The 25,283-nt window shown below is 33.1% G+C and overlaps 4 protein-coding genes and 1 long non-coding RNA gene across 5 annotated transcripts; 2 read left to right on the top strand and 3 right to left on the bottom strand.

Annotated features, from left to right (window-relative positions):
- The first annotated feature begins 5,935 nt into the window (after window positions 1-5,935).
- On the top strand, window positions 5,936-6,422 carry LOC105645926 (uncharacterized). The gene is made up of 2 exons (XR_001047457.4): window positions 5,936-6,071; window positions 6,180-6,422. It is a non-coding gene; the product is annotated as an uncharacterized LOC105645926 (long non-coding RNA).
- Window positions 6,423-7,858: 1,436 nt separating this feature from the next.
- Window positions 7,859-8,893, bottom strand: LOC105648776 (transcription factor MYB105). The gene has a single exon (XM_012235278.4). The coding sequence runs from the start codon at window positions 8,770-8,772 to the stop codon at window positions 7,990-7,992; it is 783 nt and encodes a 260-aa protein (XP_012090668.1). The 5' UTR covers window positions 8,773-8,893; the 3' UTR covers window positions 7,859-7,989.
- A 1,870-nt stretch (window positions 8,894-10,763) lies between these two features.
- On the bottom strand, window positions 10,764-11,435 carry LOC105648783 (ethylene-responsive transcription factor ERF020). Its single transcript, XM_012235290.4, has one exon. It carries the CDS (start codon window positions 11,392-11,394, stop codon window positions 10,873-10,875), a length of 522 nt encoding a protein of 173 aa, XP_012090680.2. The 5' UTR covers window positions 11,395-11,435; the 3' UTR covers window positions 10,764-10,872.
- Window positions 11,436-15,758: 4,323 nt separating this feature from the next.
- GEA6 (Stress induced protein) lies at window positions 15,759-16,539 on the bottom strand. The gene is made up of 2 exons (XM_012231679.4): window positions 16,343-16,539; window positions 15,759-16,216 (listed from the first exon to the last, which is right to left on the bottom strand). Exons 1-2 carry the CDS (start codon window positions 16,455-16,457, stop codon window positions 16,053-16,055), a joined length of 279 nt encoding a protein of 92 aa, XP_012087069.1. The 5' UTR covers window positions 16,458-16,539; the 3' UTR covers window positions 15,759-16,052.
- Window positions 16,540-19,033: 2,494 nt separating this feature from the next.
- On the top strand, window positions 19,034-20,939 carry PP2C5 (phosphatase 2C5). Its single transcript, XM_012231691.4, has 4 exons — window positions 19,034-19,604; window positions 19,765-20,106; window positions 20,193-20,372; window positions 20,469-20,939. The coding sequence occupies exons 1-4, from the start codon at window positions 19,155-19,157 to the stop codon at window positions 20,631-20,633; spliced, it is 1,137 nt and encodes a 378-aa protein (XP_012087081.1). The 5' UTR covers window positions 19,034-19,154; the 3' UTR covers window positions 20,634-20,939.
- Window positions 20,940-25,283: the final 4,344 nt, after the last annotated feature.

Here is a 25,283-nt window from a genome sequence, read left to right as displayed (position 1 = left end):
ATGGAGAAATGAGAGATCTCCTTATGGTAATTAAAATGCATTTGCCTATGTTTAGTTCAACTAAACCGGAAGATAAGACTGAGGAATGGGCTTTCGAGCATACGTCCAAATCTCCGTTGTAGATTTGATGATGAAGGTTTCTGTAGCACCTTCAGAAATGGTCAGTGGAAGCTCACAAAAGGTTCATTTGTGGTAGCTAAAGACCGAAAGCTGTACGTGATGCATGCGAAACTCTTCCAAGACACTTTGAGTGTAGCGGAGAATGATAGTACAGTTGACTTGTGGCATAAACGACTATGTCACATGAGTGAGAAACTTTGGCAAGAAAGAACGTATTACCTGGATTGGATGAAGTTCACCCAGACAAGTGTCCTGATTGTATGACGGGAAAGTAAAACAGAGTAGCTTTCAAGATTACCCCTCCTTCTAGAATGAAGAATGTATTAAATCTGATTCATTCAGATTTGTGTGGACCATTGACAATGTCATATGGTGGAAATTGATATTTTGTGATATTTATCGATGACCATTCTAGAAAGACCTGGGTATACACATTGAAGTCTTCTAAACCTGGTTGAGAGACAGACAGGCAAGAAGCTGAAGTGTATCAGGACGGATAATGGTGGAGAATACACTGGCCATTTGATGCTTTCTGCAAAGAGCATGGCATTCGACATCAAACGACACCTCCCAAGACGCCGCAACTGAACAGTTTCGCTGAGAGGATGTGTGACATCCTATTGAGTCGAGTCTTTTCATAGAGTCGAGTTGAGTCGGACCAAACCAAACCCGGTTGGGGTAGAATGGGATTATAAGTGGACTTACTTGCACTCAAACAATACAGTTGAGGGATTAAAATGTAACATGTAGAAACTGTAGGTCTTATTTGGTAGTTGTCCCATACATTTAAAGAGATGGTTGGGAAGTGGAAGTATACGAGACTTCCATTTCCATTTTCTTTCTTCCTTTTCTTCATCTTCATCGTCAACGTCTTCTTCATCTTCATCTTCCTCTGCATCTCTTTCATCTTTCTCTTCATCTCCTTCCTTTCTCCATCACTTTTCATGTAATTGACACACTAACTTCAACCTAGAACTCTATCCAAGTAAGTAGCTTTTCTTAAAGTTCATACTTTTGTGATATTTTAGATGATTTATCAGAGTGATTATGTTTAGGAGAGGGAAGCTCAAAGTAGGAGAACAAGGAAGCTAAGAAGAAGTTTAAAGCTCTTTTAGTTGAAGGTTTGATATCTCTTTTTATTTATCTTTTTCTTTGCATGAGAATTTGTGTGGTGTGTTGCTAATGAGGCAAGATTGCTTCATGTTGAGTGGGAGGACTGGTAATGGTGAGAAAACAGGGGAGGAAGTGAATAAATGAAGTAAATAGTGAGTTTATGTTGAAACAGGTTTTACTGGAAATTTTACCAATAACTTCATCTTGATTTTGACCCCATTTAATGATGGAATTAGGAAGTGTCATAGAAGAGTTATTTGTTCCTCTATGTGTTAGCTTTACATGGGTTTTTGAATCATCCAAATCGGAGTTGTATATTGAGAGATATGACCAAAAGAGTACAGACAGTGCAGGCTGGAAGCGCGCGCGCGAATTGCATGAAGAGTTCGCGTTGCACACCTCGCGCTCGCGATTTGCAAATGCGCGCTCGCGACTTCTACCTGAAACTCTCTGTCTCTCATTTAACACATCTCGCGCTCGTGACTTTCAAGTGCGCGCTCGCGACTTGTGCTCGCAATCTCTCTGACTCTCATTTGGCATTTCTCGCGCTCGCGATTTGCAAGTGCGCGCTCGCGTACTTGGCCCTTGGCCTGCAAGCGCTCGCGACCTTCATCGCGTGCTCGCGTATTTGGCCTGGGAACTCACTGTCTCTCTTGTTGCACTCTACGCGCTCGCGACTTTCAAGTACGCGCTCGCGACTTGTGCCCGATAACTTACTGTCTCTCATTTTGCATTCTACGCGCTCGCGACTTTAAAGTACACGCTCGCGACTTGTGTTTTCATGCACTTTGGACTTCTTTTTCAATGCAATTGTATTCCTTTGCTTCACTTATATGCCTCCAATCATTTTAACACCAAAATACAACATTAAATCATGCATCAAAACAACATGCAAGCATACAAATGATGTGATATCAAATGAACATTATGGATTATGAAGTTATGAACTATGAATATGATGTTGTGTTATATTATTGACATACCAACATTATGCTCCATTGAGGTTAGGTAGAAACCATGTAGATAAGACTATGTCGCGACATAGGATAGCAGATCTGCGCCCCATACAGTTTGGTACTCCGGCTACAGGCCGTTGAATGGATATGATTATACAGGCCATAGCAGCCAAGCATACAGTATTCATCCAGTTTCATACAGTTTTTCTTATCACTTCGGTTTCACTATAACCTTATGGAGCCATACAGATATCTTGACATAACATTTCATGAATTATACAGTATTATAAACAGTACACAAGATAATCAAGGTATCATGAAAGTATCATGATGTGTGTGCTTATATGTGCCATATGTGTTTACATGGTTCTTTCTATACATGTATGTGTTTAATTGGTTCTTTATTTGTTGAGATATCCACTGAGCTTTATTTGCTCAGCGAGTTACCTGTTTAACTCGCAGGTTTTGAGATTGGACCGTAGAGAGTCCGCGTACAACTGCTGTAGTTCATCTGTAGAAGACTCAGTCTTCAGGGTAGCTAATCATCTTAATGTGTATCTTTTGTCTACCCTTTTTATGGCATGTACAGGGCACACAGTTGAGCCCATTTCATTTTGTAAACTAGTATCATGTCTTGTAAACATTAAGTACATTATTTTTGTAAACAACATCAGAATGAGATTATATTCAGTATACATTATGATTTCAGCATGTCAGGCCATACAGTCAACCAGTTTGTAGCATCTCGACTCGGTTTATTCGGGTTAACGGGTGGACCGGGAAGGGGTGTTACAGGATGAACATAACTTTGATGGAGAGAGTCAGATGTCTACTCTCACATGCAAAGTTGTCTAAAAGATTTGGGGTGAAGCGTTACTCACAGCAGTTCGTCGTTCACTCTGTTTCCCTCTACATTATGATACTCCAGAGTGAGTATGGTTAGGAAAGGATGTTTCCTATGATCATTTGTGGGTGTTTGGTTGCAAAGCCTTCGTGCTTATCCCGAAGGATGAACGGTCTAAGCTTGATGTCAAGTCTAGACAGTGTGTATTATGGCCAAGACCAATTTGGCTATAAGTTTTATAACAATCCGGAAGACGATTATAAGAAATCATGATGCTGTATTTGTTGAAGATCAGACTATTGAAGATATTGAAGCAGAGTGCCAATAGATCTGATGAAGACTCAACAGACATATAGAGAGTCCCTCCAATAGAATGCAGACAAATTGGAGATGAAGAAAATGCTCCACAAGAACAAGTGCCAGAGTTAGAAAATCCAGAAGTTCCTAATCAGAATGAACCAGATGAAGATTATGGTGTTCATGTTCAATCACCAGCACCGGAAGGTTCTTAAACATTAAGAAGATCTAGTAGAGTCTGACAACCATCTACTAGATATCCAGTCAATGAGTATGTACTGACGACTAACGGGGGAGAACCTGAAAGCTTTGAAGAAGCTATGGAAAATGAACACAAGAGGAACTGGATTGAAGCCATTCAAGATGAAATGAAGTCCTTGCATGAGGATGAAACATTTGAGCTGGTGAAGTTGCCTAAAGGCAAGAAAGCTCTGATACCACTTGTTGGGCATCAGCTCTGATACCACTTGTTAGGCATCAGCTCTGATACCAATTGTTCGGCATCAGCTCTGATACCACTTGTTAGGGAATCAGCTCTGCTACCAGTTGTTTGGCATCAGCTCTGATACCGCTCGTTGGGCCCTTTCAACCAATTAAGAGAAAACTAACATAATAGAAGAAACAAAAAAAAAATGTAGAGAGAGATATCTAGTTTTAGAAAGGGTTTCCTAAAATTAGGGGAGAGAAAAATAGTGAGGAAATTATTTTTGGGTGTTTTTGGGAACACTTTGTGTGCCACTATTTTTGTATTACTCTCTTTGTGTATCTACTATTTTTTTAATAGTGGAAGAATTATTCAGAGTTTGTCCCGTGGACGTAGCCCTAAACAGTTGAGGGTGAACCACGTAGATTTCTGTGTGTCCCATTTCTATTTTTCCGCTGCGTCAATTTTCTCTTAATTGGTTGAAAGGGCCCAACGAGTGGTATCAGAGCTGATGCCCAACAACTGGTAGCAGAGCTGATTCCCTAACAGGTGGTATCAGAGCTAATGCCGAACAACTGGTATCAGAGCTGATGCCCAACAGATGGATGAAGCGAAAGTGAGAATGCAGAGGATTATGGGACAAAAAATAAATCTTGCACGATGATGAACAAAGCGAAAGCGAAAATGCTGGAGAATTATGGACAAAAAATAACACCCATGTAGAGGTGGACGAAGCGAAAGTTGGAATATCGGGGGAATATAGGATAAAAATAGATCCTATGCAAGGATGGACGAAGCAGAAGCGAGAATGTCGAAGAATTATGGGACAAAAAATAAATCTATCGCAGGGATGGACGAAGTGAAAGCAATTATAAGATAAAATCTAAATCCATTCAATTTCAAAATCATTTTTTAATAAATAATATTGTGTCAAACTTAAATATAAATAAAATAGAACGAAAATAAATGATTCATATGACCATCTTTGATTTAATTTAGATAGAAACTTAATTGTTCCTATTGCTTCCAAAATATATATGTGTATAATTATTTCAACATTGATAATTAACTTTGTTGGTATACATCCTAGACTCTGAGTACAACAAAAACTATATATATATATATATATATATATATATATATATATATATATATATATATATATATATATATATATATAAAGAAGAAACCAATTGATGCGATGCTAAAATCCACGGGTAATATCTACTTTCATTATGTGATTCGAGAGATAAACCATTTTGCTAATAGCTTGACTAAGAGAAGTGTATATGCAACAATGCCTTTTATTGCTTGGATTTGATTTTTACAACTGAGGCTATATGATTTTTTTCTTCAATTGTTTTTGTTTTCTTTTCTTATCTCGAGAATAGACATCAAGCTAATGTATAGTTTACCGAGTTTTCACTTAGCATTTCTGAGCTAAGATGAGTGTATTGGGGAGATCTGATGGCCTGGTTTAAATGCTTGGCTATGTTAAATTTTTCTCAAATTTTAATAATAAAAGAAAAAATATAGATACTAAACATTTATTTATCACTATTACTTAGACATGGCTGATTAAATTTGTTTCTAAAAAGACACTGCTTTAGTATGGTATTGATGATAGGGGATAAATGAGTTGATCTCCATTGACCTCAAGTTTGGTTTGGTTTAATAAAGGTATATTTAAATTTTAATTTCGCTCGGTTATAATTTAATTTTTTTAAAAAAAAATATATCTATTTACAAGTTTGAGATTTGAGTCTGATAAGAAGACTCGAGTTTTACTTATTAAATTTATTGATCGAATTTTTTTGAAATTAAGTATCGAACAATTTATGAATAACTGTAAATGATTATATAATTAAAATCCTATAGTTAGTAAATGTTTAGGATTTTTTTTGTTTTAAAAAAAAATATTATTAGTGTCAATTGGATATTTGAATGAGATTGAGTATTAGAGGAGTAATTATAATTGAATTTAGAATCCATCTAAAAAAAGTTTTCAAAAAAAAAAAAAATTTGTACGCAATGGTGGTAATGTTACAGTGAAATATATCAGCATATGGGCTGTATCAGCTGGATAATGCTTAAACTAGAAATCCATTTAACAATGGGCCTCCATGTACCAAGCCCGATTTACTTGTTTGTTGCCCAACGCCTAATCGGATTAGGGTTTCACTGCCATATAAATAGCTACAAACCCTAAAGTCTCGTCCCTGCCTCCCTTACACGCAGCCTCTCTGCTGAAACAGCAGCTACGGTTTTCGATTAAGGCGCAACAGAGCTTGAATTCCTCTTCACCATGAGAGCCAAGGTAAGAAACTGAGCTCGGAGACCTTGTTTAATTTCTTTTATTAAGCGTTTGCTTTGGTTTTTGATTATCTTCTTATTGTTTGTATTTTGTGGTTTTTGTTTTCATCAGTGGAAGAAGAAGCGTATGAGAAGGTTGAAGAGGAAGCGCAGAAAGATGAGACAGAGATCCAAGTAGTTTTACTTTATGATTAAAATATGAAACGACGGTCGTTTTAGTTTGTTCTTGTTTTTGCAGTTTGTTGGATTATCAGTACTTTAATTAACATTATGGAGTTCAGTTTAATGTTATCTTCATCACAGTTTTGTTAGACCTTTATTATATTCTATCGAAATGGGATTGTGTTTTTGCTTATTGTGGTTTCCTGAATGATTAGCTTAATCTCCTATTTTGTTGTGGTATTTGCATTTTTTTTGTCCCGTGTTTGTAGAAAGTTTGGTCTTTGGGGATCTTCTTCTTGGATGAGCATTTAACTAAACTTTTGTTTTCAATTAATTTTGATGTTTTGTGTTCTTTTTCCCCTTGAGCAGTTTCAGTTGTAGCTATTTACTTGTGTATCTAGGTGAACGTAACTTGATAATGATTTGGTGACCCCTTGAATCAATGTTGGAAACCAATGTCCGATTTGATTTAATTATTGTCTGTATGTAAGTTTAACCTTCAATGGCTTCCACCCGTAAACAGAATCACCATCCCTGGAGACTATTTAAAGTAGATTAATTAACTTTTTAGATGGATAATTATACTTACTGCATTGGGTCTTCGATGATGGCATGCGACAGAAGGTGTTAATAGTAGGGTCCTGCATCTATTATTTGAATTAGAATGGGATAAGTAAATCTCACTACACTAGTCTTAGTAGGGTTTTAGCTGCCTTGTGCTTTAGCTTTTCAAGGAGTGATGTGTGAACTTGAGTTCTACTATTTTAACTGACCGATCAACAGGTATTATGAACTTGAAGGAAGCTTTATGTTGTGTATCATAAAGGTGAATTATCTTTAAGTCTCTGGCCTGGATGTATCATATGCCTCGCAGCAGGTCGAGACTCGACAGTTGTCTTCGTGCATACTTTGTGTACTAGAATTAGAGTTGTGTCAATTTTGATTTTGCTTAATTCTGATATGATATTCCAAGTATTTACTTGTTTTGTTATGTAACCATCCAACTATCTGAATCTTTTGATGGATATAATTTTTTTCAGTCAATGAATGGAGTAAACTATTACTTGTATTATAAGTGAGACGCACATCTTTCATGCGATATACTTGTTTTAGATGGATTGAGCATGAAAGAATGTGCTTGAATGTGCTAGTATTAAGGTATTTAAGAGGCTCTAGCACCATGTTATTTTTCTCTTTTTTTTGTGCCATTGGTAAAAGTTACTTGTGGAATTGACAATACAATGCTTGAACGACAAGGCCTTATATAGGGTAGGTGATAGATCAAAGATCAAGTGCTCTTAACGATGACTATAGAAACTGTCCACCTGATTCTGTTCTTTGGACCCGAATGTCCTAGCAAGCATCAATTGAACTGTTTCTTTTGCGCATCAGAAATTTATGAGCTTTCGATCTCCGATTTAAGGAAACGACTTTGCTAAACCGGTTCTTAAGTGAAATCATAGATCAGGTCTATGATTTTATTTTGTTCATGCGCGGGGCGATGGACCTGTCTAGGTGAACCTATTTCCTAATTCAATCTGTAAAATCTCTCTTTTTTTTTTTTTTTAAATAACAGACTCCAATGATCTTTGTCGTAAATAATGTTGAATACATTATGACAACAAGAAATTAAAAATTTTCAAATCTCCATTTTAATATCCATTGCTAATTATCCAAAGAAACACTGATTATATGTGAAGTTTAAAATAATTTTTAGACTAAACATAACAAAAAAAAAGATTGTAAATGTATGTATTCCATTATTGATCAGCGTTGGGTCCGGCAAACCCATTTTTAGACCTTAATCTATCAATGTAACTCCTAACCTCCGTTGCTATCATCCTTTGCATGATAGTCAACAAACAAGTCTCCTCTATCTGCAACCCACATGTTTCCTCCTCTTCCTCCTCCTCTTCCCCCACCATCTGCCTATCTACGTCTTGTTCTCCGCCTTTCACTGCCACTTCCTTCACTTTCTCGCCTACTTCTGTCCGAACAAACCCATCCCCTGGTGGTGATAACGTCAGTGAAGTCTCAGGCTCCACAATCCCTGCCTCCCCGTCAAAACTACTATCCTCCGGAGGTGCACCTAAGCATTGCCTTTTAACTCCTGACTCCGACCCTGACTCAGTTGAAACATCCAAACACGGCCGTTTCATCACCGAGTTCGCCTCAGACGACGCCGAAGATAACTCAGCGGCGCGTTTCCGACGTAAAGTTGAGTTCCAATGATTCTTTATAGCGTTATCTGTACGGCCAGGCAAGAGTCTAGCAATCGTAGCCCATTTATTGCCATGAATTGCATGAGCTTGAACAATTATAGCATCCTCCGCTGGAGAGAACGGACGGTGCTGAACTTCCGGAGAGAGCTGGTTGCACCACCGCAGTCGACAAGATTTTCCAGACCGACCAGGAATTCCGGTGCTTATCAATGACCAGTTTCTGGGACCGTGTTGCTCTACTAGTTTAATTAAATTAGCATCTTCTTGTGGACTCCAAGATCCTTTGATCCGGTCCGCACCGCAGCCACTGAAAGAACCCATAAAGGAACCGGAAAATAAAGAAACTAAAACGAGAATATAGAAAAAGAGAGAAGAGTTAAGTGTGTGTTATGTTGGAAATGAAGATTTGATTTAAGGAGAAGAGTAGAAGATGATAATAAAACGGTTTCAAAGAAGGGGTTGTTGGTGTGAACCGTAAAACCGCACGATGACACAACGATTTTGCTCGTTACAGACGCGTTTGTTTCTGTTATTTATAATTAAAATTTTTTGTTGTTATTTAAAAAAAAAAATTCTGTTGTTCATTGGAGAAGGATCAGTTTCTGTTTTGGAGTGGGCGTGGTTGAGATAGGGGAGTTATAACTAAGTAACTGACTGATTTTTTTTTTATATATAATTATAATAATTATATATGTTTTATTATTATTTATTTATTTATAGAGATATAATTTTTAAAAAAAAAGAAAAATTTAACTGTTGATCAGATGATGGTTCCGGAAGTACGGCAGTTAGGTTTTTTTTTTTGTTTTTACTTTCATATTTTATTTATAAATATAAATATTTTAATGATGCATAATTAAATTAAAATGGAAAATTTTAAAAATAAAAGAAACAAAAATAAAATAAGCAGTATCAGTTAAGAGTTGGAGAAGCTGAAAGAGTGTCAAAGAACTGCACACGGCCATTGCGGGAATTAGGTGAAAGAGAGAGAGGGAGTTTTTGTAAGAGAGGGAGTTTTTGTAACGGAATCGTTGCAGTTATGCTGTGAGAAATTATTATTATTATTGAAGGTTATATGCATAATTCAACCATATATTTTTTTACAAAAAAACCTTATTGACGCATTTTATTTTAATTTATTGAATATTTTAATATATTAAATTATATTATTAAACACTTTAAATGATTCATCGAATACTTTAATTTATAAAAATTAATTATATTAATTGAACACTCATTTGGTAATTAAAAATTATAAAAATAATTATTCAAAAAGTGTATTAACTACGAATCAAAACAATATTTCACGTATAAAAATCAAAAATATTAAATTAGTATGAGAATGTGTGACATTATTATACAAGGTGAAATTCGGTACAGTACAAGATCGATTTTAAAATTTAGCGTGTCAAAAATATTTTTTTTATCAAAGTTTAAAAATAAATTATGTATTAATTCCATTTCACCTATGTACATTATTATAATTTAATTCGTGTTTATTTGGGTCGGCATTTCATTAATTTAAAACCTTTGTTACAATATTTAAGTTTAATATTAATCAGCTAATTACCAACTTTCCATATTTTTTTCCTAAAATAAAAAAGGTAATTTCGTAGTTGGAAAGATGTTTGTAAATATACATAACAGATGTATATTATTTGGCAAATAATTAAAGATTAGGGAAAATAAAAAGGAATTATGATATGTGTAAAAGATATGAAAGAAGTGTTTCCATATCAATAGTAACTTACTATATTAAGGAAATATGTTGTTTTTTATTTTAATTGTTATATAAATAAAAATACTAATTAAATCTTTTAAGAAATAATATTTAATATAAAAATTTAATTTTTTTAATAAACTATGAATCAAATGTTAAAAAAAATACTAATTAACTGTTAGAATCTCTTCACTCTCTCTCTCTTTTGACATTTGGATTGATTATATTTTTGAAAATTTATAGTCAAAAGCAACGGAAAATATGCAAAAAATTGAACCAAATAACTTTATTATCTGACGGCAGTAAACTATAAATAAATTTTAATTTATTTTTTAAAAAATAAGAATAAATTAGTTGTATTCGTAAACTATAAAGATTAAAATCAGATGTTGCAAAATGATTTATTTTTATTTTGGGCAATGATTTATAGAATTCTTTCTATAAGCAACTATAATATTTGATACAATTTTATACTCAACTTGCACTTGAGATTTTTTTTTTTTGGTTTAACAAAATATATTTAAAAATTATCTTCTAAATATCGTGTCAAATTTATTCCTAGCCGTTGGATCATTTTGAAAGAAAGCACAAATAATCAAATACATAATCATATCATATTGATATATACAGCTAAATAGTATATACACATGGAAAGGCTATATGTATAAAGAGATCACCATTTTAATCTAGATAATAAGAAACTAAAAATAGTAATCTTCAACAGAAATGTTTAAACTGTCTCCACTGTCTCCGGACTGACTTCCACTGCCACTCCAATTCCCACGACCACCATCACCACCAACATCTCCCCACTCGAGCTGCTCTGTCTCCGAACCAAGAACTGCACCATTTCCACTACCTTCATTTCCATTGACTTCATTATCAGAAGACCCAACTCTGTTCATTATCATCTGCGCATCAACCGCCATGCCAGCATCTGAAGCTGCTTTCTGTATAGACGTAGGGGATATGTCCCCTCTTACACTCGCGGGCAACATTAAATCAGGAAAATTTAAACTGTCGATGGACGAGTGTCCTCTTAAACAATAAGAAGCTATATCATGAGCCACCGCAGCTGCCTCCGGGGAAGAATAAGAACCTAACCAGAGCCGCCCTTGTGTTCCGGGAACTCTTATCTCCGACACCCATTTCCCCCACTTTCTCCGGCGAACTCCTTTGTATTTTGCTGTTTCAGCTGTCGTAGTAGTTCTTGAACCGCTCATTTTCTTGCAAAAGTGTGAACAAGGAAGACTTTCTTGAAATCGCGGTGGCAATGGTGAGAATAAAGAAACATGAAATGCTTAATGTGAATATATAGGTTGAGAAGTGGAAAGTCATGACAGAAAGAAGGTCAAAATTTTCCAAGGATAGGCAGGAAGGTCAACATTTTAAAAGGTCAAAAATGAAAATAAATGAATAAAATAATAATTATTTATATTATAACCCAATGGGACAAGTGGGCGGTCGTTTAATTAATGGTATGGGAAGGAAGTGTTTTGAAGTGCAGAGACCAGAACTCAGAAGTCAGAACAGAGAATAGAAGAGGAGGGCAAAAAGGGCAAATTGAGTTGATTATTGTATTTTTTGAAATTAAACATGTGGCCTTAAAGAATTGGTCCTGAAACGTGTTGCGGAATTTATAATGCAAACAAACAAACCCAAAAAAAAAAAAAAATCTTCCCTTAAAAAAAATTATTATAAAGATTATAATCAGATGTTGCAAAATGATTTATTTTTATATTATATTTGGACTCTAATAATCTTATAAATAATGAATATTAAGATTAATTTTTTCTATTAAAAATTAAGTCCCCTTATCCTCAAAAAGTATAGCGTTTATCTTTACATCACTTAAAAATTTTAATTAATTACAATTCATTTAAAATAATAAATTAATTCTAAAGAAATAAAATAGCTTCGTTTACTGATCTTCGCTACATAAATATATACATATAGATTGCTTTGATAAGACATCTATAACGATATTAAATAGAAAAATTTTCTATTTAAATGCTATATTCAAATAGAAAATTAATATAAATAATTAGAATTGAATTATCATTATTTTTCAAATAATAAAATTAAATTATAAGAGATCTTTCTAATTAGAATGAGACTAAACGGAAAAATTTTTTAATTAGATTGAGATTAAACGGAAAATTTTCTATTTAGAATCTATATTCAAATCGAAAATTAATATAAACAATCAAAATTAAATTATTTTTATTTTTTAACTAATAAAAAATTAAAATATAGAACACCTTCCTAATTAAAATCAAACTAAATTGGACAATTTTCTATCTAGATTCTATATTCAAATCGAAAATTAATATAAACAATTAAAATTAAATTATTTTTATTTTTCAAATAATAAAGACATCGAAAATTTTCTATTTAAAATTTGATAAACTATCTAATAGAATTTAAATTCAAATAAAAATTTAATATAATCAATTAAAATTAAACTAATTTTATTTTTCTTCCAATTTTTACCATAAAAAAGCAATTTACAGAAAGCCCAACCCAGTCCAGCAATAAAAAATAATGTTTGTAACTAGAGCAACCTATAAAATCCTGAATCCTGCCCTTTCTTCTCTTCCCTTCAAACTTCAAAATCCCAAAACAGCCATCTGCAGCCATTTCTACGGTGAGGCATACACGAAGCAAAATCCCAAATCCTTCTTCTTAAATTGAATGCTCGTATGATATTTAGGCTCTTATATCTGCATCTAACGGTCGATTGAGTCCAAGTTTTTATAATAGTTTTCAAATTTCTCATTACTGTTCTTCTTCTTCTTCTTCTTCTTCTTCTGTTTCTGCAGAATTATAATGACAACAACGAATTTCTTGGGGTTGCGTTGGTTTGGCATCTTCGATATGGGTAACGATCTTTATTCCAAGTTTATTAGATTGATATGGTCTTTTCAGATTACTAAGACTTCACTTGTCTAGGATACTTTAGCAATGTTGCAGTGCAGTGGTATTTCCCCTATCTCACGGTCGTTGTCGAGACGGAATATTTCTTGAAATTGGAGGCAAAGTAAAATGCTTTGAATTGTGTTACTCTCTTATTTGCTCCGCTAATTCGATTGGTATTTGGCTGCAGTCGTATGCTCTAATTGGTTTGGTTTTAGTCAGTATAGACCTTCAGACTTTTCGGAAAGTCATGATGGTTGTACCTGACGTTAGATTTTGTGATGTGTTGCTTGGGACGATAATGCATGTTACTACTTTTGTTGCATTTGGTAATTATGTCTATTTTAGCCTACTCTTAACGTTGTTTGGAGCTATTATCGTCTGTAAGTATAAACACTACTATGTTCCGCCTTACGAGAAAATTAAGTTCAAAGAAGACGACGACGAGGACGAAGAATCTCAATTCAAAGTTCTCGATGATATTGAGAATGGCAGTCACAAAGAAGATAAGATGGAGTTTCAGGCTTTTCTTGCTGTTGTTGATGATGAGGTAAAGCACATGAAAATAATGACTGTTAGTTCCTAAAATAGTGAGGATGGTGTATGGTACTGGTTTTACGTCTGTGCCGAAATAAGTGGCTCTTTTATGGATTTGGGAGCTTCAAGTGTAATTGGATTTGGTTATAACTTTGGTTATCTGAATTTGTCTCTTTTTTGTCGTCTTGTATATAGAGACTTGTTTTCACTTGAAAAAGAAAAAAAATATTTAACGCCCTGTCCGTGTCTTAAAACAGTTAAAATTGTACTGGCAGAGGCATATAGTGTGAAGTAGAAAGTAGAAACGGTTAGGATCATTTTGCTAAACAATAGACAACACTTCAAATTGCATAACTTTAGGTGTCCAAAATTAGAGAAAGAGCAATAGCTTCTTGGAAAGAAATGTGAGCACAAACAGAATAGAGTTGCAATCAACAGAAAAGCACAACCAATTGAGGCCATTTGAAAATTGAGAGCTAATAAGCCCCAGATATTAACTTTGCTAGCAGAATGAGCAGATAAAAAGAGGAATTAGCAAGCCATACACAAAAGTATCAAGTTTGGATGTTAGATTTCTTGCTAATGGAGAGCCTGCAGGGATTACTAACCCCAACAGAAAAGGTCGCCAAAGATAATTCACTCATACTTGATGACCAAAACAACACAATTACTACTACAATTAGCACATAAAGTCCATTCGTAGGTGTGCCCTCCTGGAGTTGCTCTTAACGAGAAACTCAAAGTTCTCATTAGAAACAAATCAATCATCAACATTTACCGTTTCCAAACTACTTGAAAAGCTACCCGTATATTGTAAAAGAATTCAACGCCGTATAATTTGCACTGCAAAAGAATCCGAAGCTTTACAATTCGCGAACTACTTGAAAGCTACTCATACACTATAAAAGAATTCAAAGAATTTAACGCTTTACAATTTGCGAACTACTTGAAAAGCTACCCATCAAAGCTTTACAATTTGCAAACTAGCTAGAAAGGTTACCCGTATACATGAAAGTATACTCTAAACCTTTACAATTTGCAAACTATCTCATATACTGTAAACCCAAAATCACATGTTAGAAACTGTATCCTCTAAACACTAACAAGCCAAGAATACGTATTAAAAACTACACCCTCTAAACTATATACATTCAAACGACTGGACTAGAAAGATACCTGCGCAAACAAATCAGAGTAAAGACAGCCACAGCAATGACAATAGCAGGTATTTTGGAATCTTCACAGATCCTCCAAGCTGTATTGATGAACAAACCCACTGTTGCTGGTATCCTAGTGCTCTGGTACCAACAAAAAACAGAGAATAGAAATATTTCTTCAAAAGTTGATTTGTAGCGTTTGGATGGGAAGAGCCATATAGAAAACCAAGAACTTGATAGGAAATATCAGTGAACGACGCCCATAATCAATAAGGAACTCTTTCCAGTCTCGAGTTATATAATATCATATAGCTAAGAAAAAACAGAGCACAAACGATACAAATAGTTTGTGCGTTGAAGTAGCAAAGTGAGGAGAAGAAAGTTACGGAAGCGCATATAAACCAGACAGTTTGAAGTGGGTTGCTCTGAAAAAAAAAAAAAAAAAAACCCACTGACCAAGTAAGCCCGGACGTGTTGCATAAAGAGAGACAAAAGCTCTTTGATGCGTATACCAACTAGAAGAAAGGAACAGCCAAAGAAGTGGGGTTAGTTTGGTGGATCATGGGGAGTAATCCAGCCATGGAGGAGAAATCTCGTAAAATGAGACTAGAAAGAGTTGTAAAAAAGTGAAAACGAACAGAAACGGTGATGAGAGAGCTAGTAAAAGCAGAATGGTGATGAGAGAGCTAGTAAAACCAGAACAGATGGCTGTAAAAAGTTATACAATGAAGAAAGAAGGAGAAAAATAATGTTGAAGACTTTGGTTATTCTTATCCGCAGTTATATATTAAAGTCAAATCCGTGTTTTTCTCGTTGTTTGAAATTCATCTGACTTCTCAATTCATAGCAACTCAAAATTAACAGTCAAGAGTGAAACGCAATATCTTATGTTATCATTTGAACGATTTTAATTTCACCGATACATTTTAACTTTTAACTTTTTATTCAATTGACCATCAATCCAATTGCATTTAGTGTGAACAATCACGAAGTTTTTATCATTTTAGATTTTTTTTTTTTTAACCAACAGGTAATTATATATACTGCAGGTTATTTTACAAATAGGGAGAAAGTATTAGCAGTCCTCCCAGAAAGGGAACGACCATAAACCCCTCTCAAAGTTACAACACACATACTAGCTAAACCCTAGTCATTTTAACCCACATGTAAACTACATTACTAAACTAAAGTACACTGCTAAGCTAATACTTTATTACCAACATTATTATTATTATTACTACAAAATACCATTTATAGTTTTAATCATCACACTAGCTCCCAGTCCTGAACTTCGACTCATCGATAGTGATGCCCTCCTTCTCAGCTCTTTCTCCACCAGACTCGTCCGTCGTGCTCAGCCCACCTTTCCGGCCCATCTCCTGATATCCTTCTGTCCCCAGCTGCTCCTTCCTTGTCTGTCCTCCTCTGCTTCTCCCTATCCAAAATCATACTAAATTAATTAAAATGAAACAAATAGTTCATTTATTTTACATGCGACATGAAAATTAAGGTTCCATTAAAAAACACTTCAGGAAAAAGAGAGTGATGACAGAAAATTTACCTTCAGCAAGATGCTCTTGAGCTTCAAGGCTCTTGCCCCCAGTACCTCCAGGGACAACAGTCTCTCCACGCCTTGCTCTTTCATCAAGCTCTTGTCTTGATTGATTTGAAGACATTTTTGCCCTTTTTTGCTAACAAATTTCTCCACCAATATAATTAATCTTTTGCTCTGTTACACTTTATCGATCACGCAATGGCACGGTTAGAAACGAGCGGAGCAATCAAGAATTTATAGAGGGAAGGGAACGGTGGGGATCGAAGGCAATCGGTTGATTGACACGTGATGGATGATGCGGCAAAATCGGAAGTGTCCTGGTTTTACACGTAGGCAATTTTTGTGACACTAGAATGACACGTGTCCTGATATTCTGGAAACATAGTAGTAGAAGTACACGTATGTGCTGTCTCTTTGGCTGACTGCAAATTCAATCCACCGTTAACGAGTTGCAGTGTTGATAGGAAGCAAAACAGTTTCTGTTTGTTAATGAATGGACCGTTCATTGTATTCAATGAAGCCAACGTATTAATTGGATTTTTCGGTTCTTTCAAGTTCCAAAATTTTCAACTTAATTTCAAATATCATTCCTATTAACTGAAATTCAAATTCCCCCTTCTCATTTTAAAAGTAAAATTATCTTGAAACTCCATATAAACAGATTTTTTTCCTTTTTCTTATAAATATTCACACATGCTATTTTGATTAATCACATTTCAAATTTGTGGTTATAACTATGTTTCTATCTACTATTATCTAAATAATTAATTATGTTTTCTAAACGAATCAAAGTCAATTCAAATTAATCTTGATATCACCTCACACATGCGAGACCTCTCGTTCGAAATTTCTTATTTTTCATATAATTAAGAAGAATAACCAGATGCGTGTATTATTAATATTATCACCTTCAAAACATAAAATCATTTATTGATAATGAAATTATTTTAAAAATTGCAATGTTAAACAAGTTCAAACTTCATTTACAACCTAATTAGTGTTAATAAAAAAGACCTTTGGATTGAAGTATACGTTGAGCCAGTCAGGTAACAATGGCTTGCTTGCCGGCAAGGAAACCATGACGTTTTGATTTTGACTGTCTATTTAGAAGTTCATATGATTTTAGAAAGATTTTAGAAAGATTTCAGAACTTATATTTGGATTTTTTTAGTGAGGAAACCATCAAACGAAGACTTTCTTTGACCAAGTCACACTTGCAACTCCGTTCTTGTTTTGTTGGTCTTCTTGTTCTTATCTATTTATTTATTTAGTTCATTATATGAAATAATTAGTAATAATCTGTCTTATCATTATAGAATTATATATCATGAGATAAGATAAAATGTGAATTTTTTATCATCGAGTGGTAAGAGGAATTAGCAAAGGTCTTAAGTTAGAGCGCTAGATATCGAGTATTTTTAAAATTGAGAAAGGAGTATTTTATTTTTGAAATGAGTTTATTCGATACGAATCTGAATTAATTGAATGGATGAACTTAAAATATTGAATGTTTCCACCAATAAAATGTGAGTTCTTTGAGTTTCAACTAGATTAAAACGAAATACCGAACAAAGATATCCCTTGAATTTCTCAGCTTTGACTGCTGGGATTGACTTCATCTTCTTTAAGATTAATTCAAGCCAAATATAGTATATGCAAGAATTAGCCATGCGGCACATGCAAGCACATGGTTTTTGAGTTATGATTGAAAATCAGGAGCTGGCTATGGTGGAATTGGAATTGAAAGAATAGTTCTAACTTCTATGGCAGCTGATGTATGTGAGAAACATAAATTTACCTAATCAAATGAGAATATTTCCATATACGTAACGGTTCAAGAAGCAATATGACATGTAGCAACTGAGATTTCGTCTACAAGATATATATATTTGAAAGTTTAAGACTACAATTTAACGGATAAAATAATAACTTGTCAAATATCATAATAAAATTTCTAATTAAAGGAGAATTGAATTAATGAAAATATTTTGTATTTACAAGCGAATTTTACTTCTAATATAAAAATTTAAAATTTAAAAATTTTATTACTTAAATATCTGTTTCAATAGACAAACACAAAATAAAATAAATTTTTATTTGTTTATATGATCCTCCATACTTGCTTTTCTATCTGTCAATGACTCGATATGAATGGATGGAAGAACTGCAAAGCAACCACTCAATAATTCAATATTTCTTCAAGGACGAAAATACCCTTAAGAAGCACATGCCACCAACCTGTGATCTGGTGTATCTCTTGTTACCGATCTGAAAATCTGAATTTTGACCACCGACGTGGTCCAACAAGAATCTGCTACGTGTCCCTTCTACCTAAACCTAGAAATTAAAAAATAAAAAAAATAATAATTTAGAGAGACTTGGTCTCCAACTTAGCGCCAGAAATTAACGTGTTTGACCATTGAAAGTATCAGTCCATAATAAAACTCACCTCAAAAACTCAACACTCTCGTTCAAAGCGCGTGTAAAACACCGAACTCGTTTAACCCGCTCAACGTCCACTGTTTTTCCGGTCAAACTTATGCTCTATCTTAATGAGCGTCAGTTAATTTTTAATTTTAAGACAAAGCTAAAAACAACTGTCCAGCGTTCATTCCAGGTCAATTTCAGTCCCGCAACCTTTAACACGACGCCGTTTTAGCGCTTAATCCACATATATATAAAGGCAGCTGCTTTAATCAGATTTTAAGCAACAATTACATTTTCTTCATTGTTTCGAAGACCTAAAGACGGAGGAAGGAGCGAGAAGCCGGAAACCGAAATTTTAGTAACATCTTGGAACCGAAATCATAAAAGCGAGATGTCTGGCGCCGTAGCGTTACAGATACCGAATTCGCCGATTTTTTCATCCCCTAGAATTCCTTCCATCTTTTGCAAGTCATGTGCGTCGCCTTCGATCCATGGACCGCAATCTCCTAAATCGTTATTATTACCTTCATCATCATCATCATCATCATCATCTTCGGCTTCTGCATTGCCGAAATCTCCGTTGGCGACTCGGATTTGTGAGAAAAGGTTGGAAGTTAATTCCTGTGCAGTGTTGAAGAGGAAAAGGCCGGCGAAGATTGATATACCGGTGGTCGGAGGTGTTTGGGGATTCGATTTAGAGACGCCGAGAAAGGAGGAAGAAAGAATTGAAGTTGTAGAGGTTGAAGGAGATGGGTATTCTGTTTATAGTAAACGAGGAAGGAGAGGGCTAATGGAGGATCGTCACTCTGCTTTTGTTGATGTCAAAGGCGATTCTAAACAGGTACCCTTTATTATTCTGATTTTGTTGTTTGGTTTCCTAGAAAATTACAAATTGGAAGAGAAAATAGATTCTTTTTCTCCCTGTTGTTAACTTTAGCATGAAAGGCCTCCATTTCATATTTGATTTTGGTATTGACATGATTAAAATTTTGTGTTTATAGGCTTTCTTTGGTGTTTTTGATGGGCATGGAGGAGCAAAGGCAGCAGAATTCGCCTCTAAGAATTTGCAGAAGAACATATTGGCAGAGGTATCAAACAGATGCGAAGAGGAAGGAATTGAAATGGCAATTAAAAATGGCTACTTGACTACAGACAGAGAGTTTTTAAATCAAAGTGTTGGTGGCGGAGCTTGTTGTGTGACTGCATTGATTCACAACGGCGACCTTGTTGTTTCCAACGCCGGTGATTGCCGGGCTGTCATGAGCAGAGGAGGAGTTGCAGAAGTACTCACCTCTGATCATCAACCTTCAAGGCAAGACGAAAGAGAAAGAATTGAATCCCTGGTAAGGAAGCTTCTGTATGAAATGTCCTTATTACAATTATATGTTAATGGTTTCTGATCATATGTTTATTGATGATGCTATTGCAGGGCGGTTATGTGGATTGTTCCCATGGAGTTTGGAGGATACAAGGGACTCTTGCTGTAACTAGAGGAATTGGAGACAGAAATCTTAAACAATGGGTGATTGCAGAACCAGAAACTAAAGTTTTAAGGATTAAACCTGATTGTGAATTCTTGATCTTAGCCTCTGATGGTCTTTGGGATAAGGTAAATTCTAAATTCTCATAACCAAACTAAACTTTTGTTCATAAAATTTTCCTTTCCCAGATCTAAAGTTTATTTCTTTCTTTCCCATTTGTCCAGGTTACTAATCAGGAGGCAGTAGATATCGTTCGCCCTTTATGCATAGGAATCAAAAAACCAGAACTATTCTCTGCTTGTAAAAAGCTGACTGAATTGTCACAAAGAAGGGGCTCAATTGATGATATAAGTGTACTGATAATACAATTAGGTCATTTCAGTCCATAATTTTACTTCTTGGAGAGGGGGAATTGGGATCAATTTTGCTTCTTCTGCAAGTGGGCTTTTTCCAAAGAAACTTGTAGTTAAAACAAGGGTGGACTGGACAGGGCGGCCCATTCCAAGTTATGTCCTCATCATCTTGGTGGCTGCGGCTGCGGCCGTGGCTGATGATGGTGTACTGGTGGGAAGGACACTTTGATGTACACTATCATGACTGTAATATAGAAATCACCTCTGTTCCTGATCTCTCGAAGCTTATGCGAGCTTTGTAATCAATTTTCCAAGATATAAAATACAATTTCATATACTAAACTAGTTCATTTTATATGCATGGTTCTGTATAAATTATGAATAAATGAACATCTAAAATTGATGATCTGATGAATTTGTTTAAATGGTGAATAATAACATGTGAATTAATAATTAATGTGAACTATTTATAAATAATAATTATGTCAAAACTGTGTTAATCGTGTTTTAAGTGTATGTAATGAAATATAATTAATAAATATGTAATGACATAAATAGATTTTTTTAAAAAAAAAAAAAGAAAAGAAACATAATCAAGTTGAATTTTTTTTTTAAATTAAACAAAACTGAATCTTTAGTTCAATTCAATTCGGTTCAATTATTTTATTTTTCTTAATTTATAAGATTTTAAAAATTGAATCGACTGGATTCATTTCCATTTTTATACGAACCAAAATCGAATAAAAAATTTAAAAATTAAATCAAACTAATTTAATTTAATAATTTGAGTCAATTTTCCTACTACTGCTACTAAAAGTTGACCCTTCAATATGCAGTCTTAAAGATTTTTTTTATATGGTTAGAATTTGATGTGGACTTATAAGAGTCTTAGTTCTTGTTTCTTTGAGTGTTAATGTTAGACCAAGTCAGTCTTGTTAGGCAGCTGCTTACAGTAAATTTCAATATTTGGTAAATGGGTTTTCTTATTTCTAGATATTCTTCCCGTTATTTTCTTTCTTGGTTCTAGAAAATTAAAACTTAGCTAGTAATTGTTGAGTGTTCCTCCACTAATTATAGTATTTGAAATAAATAAAATTGAAGCCAGGTTTAAATTTGACCAAGTAAATATATATATATATATATATATATATATATATATATATATATATATAATGTCTTTATATTATAGTAAAAAATGTATTCATCATTAATTATATTCAACTGAAGAATGTTTAAACAATTCAATACAATTAATTTAATAGATAATTCAATTTTATGAATAGAATTAATTATTTAACTCTCAAATAAACTTTAAAAACTCATTAATTAATTCAAAATTAACAATTATCATTGATTCCCTCAATTGAATTATCACATAATTTAAATTGGAGATGAATTTAACAATTTGATTTTCAAATCATTAATTCATAAGAAGTATTAGAAAAAGCAAATATATACACCTCAAGTTAATTAAAAAAATTTAAAAAACATATATATAATTATTTTTTTATTAAATTTGTGCATTGCATATAACTAGCTTGTAGAAAAGAGTCCAAGCATAAAACAGAATATATATATATATATATATATATATGATCCATCATAGCAAAATACTGTTGCCTGATGATTTGGGCCAAGCCGATTTGTTTGCTCACATAATTCAAGCCTAAAGCCCACGAGGAGTTTTTTTTTTTTTTAAAGAGAGCCCACAAAGCAATGTTTGAGAAAAAGCATCGGTAAAATGGTGAAAATCTAAAGGAAAAATTTGCAAAACAGCAAATCCAATAAGCAAATATTTGGAAAAAAAAAAAAGCCAAGCATAGCATAATTTGAAATCAAACAATTTCGGTATGGCTTGAAGTTTTACATACTCAACTATAATAGAGAAAATTAAAATTTTGTTCGACTTTTGTTAAAGCCAAAATAATTAAACCGGACCAAATTAAATCAAACTATATTGAAATTTATTCGGTTTGCATCGGTGTAGTTTGGTTTGAACCAAATTGATGAGACGTTCATCCCTATTGCCAGGTCTATCTTGTAGGAAATTGTGTAAGTGGAGAAGCGAAGAAAAAACAAGAAAAAAAGAAAAGTGCTAGATGGAAAAAGGAAAAGGACAATGCAAGGTCGGTTGATTTTATTGAAGTAGTCATGATAACACATATGCATAGACATAGCTTGAGGGTAAGGCAGTGAGGTAGGTGAGCATTCGAGCAATTCGGTTAATTTTAGCAAAATTTTTAACTGAAATATATTAGTTGAATTTTTTTTAACTTAATCAATTTAATTTTTTAACCGAACCGTTTTGACCAAATTAATTTTTGATCATTAATCAAATTGAATGAAAACTTAATTAACCGAAATTTATGATTAACAGAGTTAACCAAAATAAAAATTAATCGAAGTTATTAATCACTACTTAATCAAAATAAAATTGAAAGTTTTTTTAATTTTTAATTTTATTATCTATTTAATTAAAACGACGTTGTTTTGAGAACATTTAACCAAAATTTTAACTAATTACTAAACATTTAATTTTTTTTAACCGCGAATTTGTCGAATTAACCGAATGCTCACCTATAATATAGTGGATTGCTAAAATGAGAGTCCTCAAAGACCATAAAGGCAGATTAACCAGAAAATCGATACAAGAATTGGCTTCTCTAAAAATATGAATAGCTCTACCAAAGCATTCTTGTAGTATTCATAGTTTTTCTTTTTCTTTCTTTTTATGAGGCATGCAAATGAATACATAGAATTTATAACTCAGTTTTAACTTTGATTTGATTTGATTTTTTTTTTTTTATGGCATATATGTTATCTAGTTTAAATTTTAAAAAATCAAAATGAAAATAGTTTCTTTTGGTGATAAAAACTTGAGCAACTCACATTGTTGCCCAAAGACATGGAAGTTATGGACCAACTAGTATTACTTACTATCATGTCAAGTTAGTTTCAAGATGTTTACTCTTGTGACTCTATCTTGGCACTAAAGTGATTGCCATGACCAAGATTTGAAGTGAAGGAAAATAAAAAGGCTTGTATTTATAGAATTAGATTCAATATTTAGGAATAAAGGTGAAAGAGAGGATAAATCTATATGGCCACACTATGCAAATCCAACTTGAACCTTGCTTCGATGCTTTTAATGCAAGGTAATATTGTTGGTTTTTGAGGTTCGAATCCCCTTCCTACAATACTAAAAAAGAAAAAAAAAAAGCTTATGAAAGTTAAAATTCAAATCCATGGCAATCAGACTTGTAATTTATTGTTAAAATGTGTATTCATAAAATTAGATGTCATAAGTTGATTTTTTTTTTATAATATATTGTAAAAATAAACTAATATATCATATGAGTGAGAATAAATTATATTTTTCGACGAACTTTATTTATTAGGTCAATAATTTAAAATATGGAATATCATTGTCCACGCATATACTATTATATATATTTATATTGCAAAGATGATTTAAGCTTATTGGATTAGATTTGGCAAAATTATCGCCTAGGTGTATTAAATCATTCATATCAAATGTTTAATAGTGCTAAGTCCCCGGAAGTTGTAGTAATATTTCAACATAATGAGTTAAAAACTCAACTATTACAATGGACAAAAAGAACGTAAATGACAAGACAGACAAAGCAAGATACTAGTAAAATTTGGAGTAACGATATCTAGAAAATGAGGTGCAAATCATAAATAGTGCATATTTTCCTTTTTTTTTTTAAAAAAAAATAATTTGCTTGCTATTTTTAAATAAAGAAAAAACAATTTTTTATATTTTCCTCACATATTTTATTTTTTTTTAAATCGTACTTGGTTTCAAAAAAGAAAAATGTTATGATTGATAAAACGAAAAGAAAAAAAAGGAATTTTTGTGATTATGCCTTTTTTTTTTAAGATTTCAAATTTAAATATAATGATTGAAATCAAAATCATGACAAAATGGGGAAGAAAGAACTTAAAAAATCACCATATAACTGCACATTAAGGCATAATTTAATGGTAAATATATATACGACCTGACAATAGATACAGATTTGGATTCCCTCTTCCAACACTTAAAAAAAAAAATCATATAACTTATGTAGCATTACAATGGAAAAAAATTGTTTTTAATATTTAAAACCATATATTTACAGTTATTAAATGATTTTGATCATAGGTGATATGACTTAGATCTATTGCTAATAATGGAGACAATTTTTTTTTATTAATTTACTATAAACTCAATAAAATTTTTTCTTAACTTTATCATTAATTATCAAGTGATATATACATTTATTACAGTGTTGTGATCGCTATAAAAATGTAGAAATTAGTGTAAAATATATATTAATATAGAAATTAGTGTAAAATATATATTTAGTATTTAAGTTAAATAAGACGATTAATGACTAATTAACTAAATTCTTAATATAATATCTTTACAAAAGAAAGATAAAAGCAGTACTTAATAGTTAAAGACTTGAGACAAAGAGCTGGGTCGGGTCAGATCCGAATCCGGGCATCTATAATGAGAGCAAAAGTGAACAAAATGCTTCATACATAGTAAGCACCAAAGGCACATTTTAACACGTCTGTCTCTGTCCTCTTCATAGGATTTTTATTTTTATTTTTAAATATTTTAAAATTAAAAAAATATTTTTAATCAATAATCTTCTATGTTCTCCTTTATTAGAT

This window comes from Jatropha curcas, chromosome 6, assembly GCF_041381405.1.
Source record: "Jatropha curcas cultivar XTBG-Jc1 chromosome 6, XTBG_Jcur_1.0, whole genome shotgun sequence".
NCBI lineage: Eukaryota > Viridiplantae > Streptophyta > Magnoliopsida > Malpighiales > Euphorbiaceae > Jatropha > Jatropha curcas.
Note: the sequence above shows the minus strand (reverse complement) of the source record. Positions and strands in the feature narration are given on the sequence as shown.

Coding starts and splice junctions, on each gene's coding strand:
- LOC105648776 (XM_012235278.4), bottom strand. CDS start 8,772: ATGGGTTCTTTCAGTGGCTGCGGTGCGGACCGGATCAAAGGATCTTGG.
- LOC105648783 (XM_012235290.4), bottom strand. CDS start 11,394: ATGAGCGGTTCAAGAACTACTACGACAGCTGAAACAGCAAAATACAAA.
- GEA6 (XM_012231679.4), bottom strand. CDS start 16,457: ATGTCTTCAAATCAATCAAGACAAGAGCTTGATGAAAGAGCAAGGCGT. Junction 16,217..16,342: donor TCAAGAGCATCTTGCTGAAG/GTAAATTTTCTG, acceptor GATTTTGGATAG/GGAGAAGCAGAGGAGGACAG.
- PP2C5 (XM_012231691.4), top strand. CDS start 19,155: ATGTCTGGCGCCGTAGCGTTACAGATACCGAATTCGCCGATTTTTTCA. Junction 19,605..19,764: donor TCAAAGGCGATTCTAAACAG/GTACCCTTTATT, acceptor TTGTGTTTATAG/GCTTTCTTTGGTGTTTTTGA. Junction 20,107..20,192: donor GAGAAAGAATTGAATCCCTG/GTAAGGAAGCTT, acceptor ATGCTATTGCAG/GGCGGTTATGTGGATTGTTC.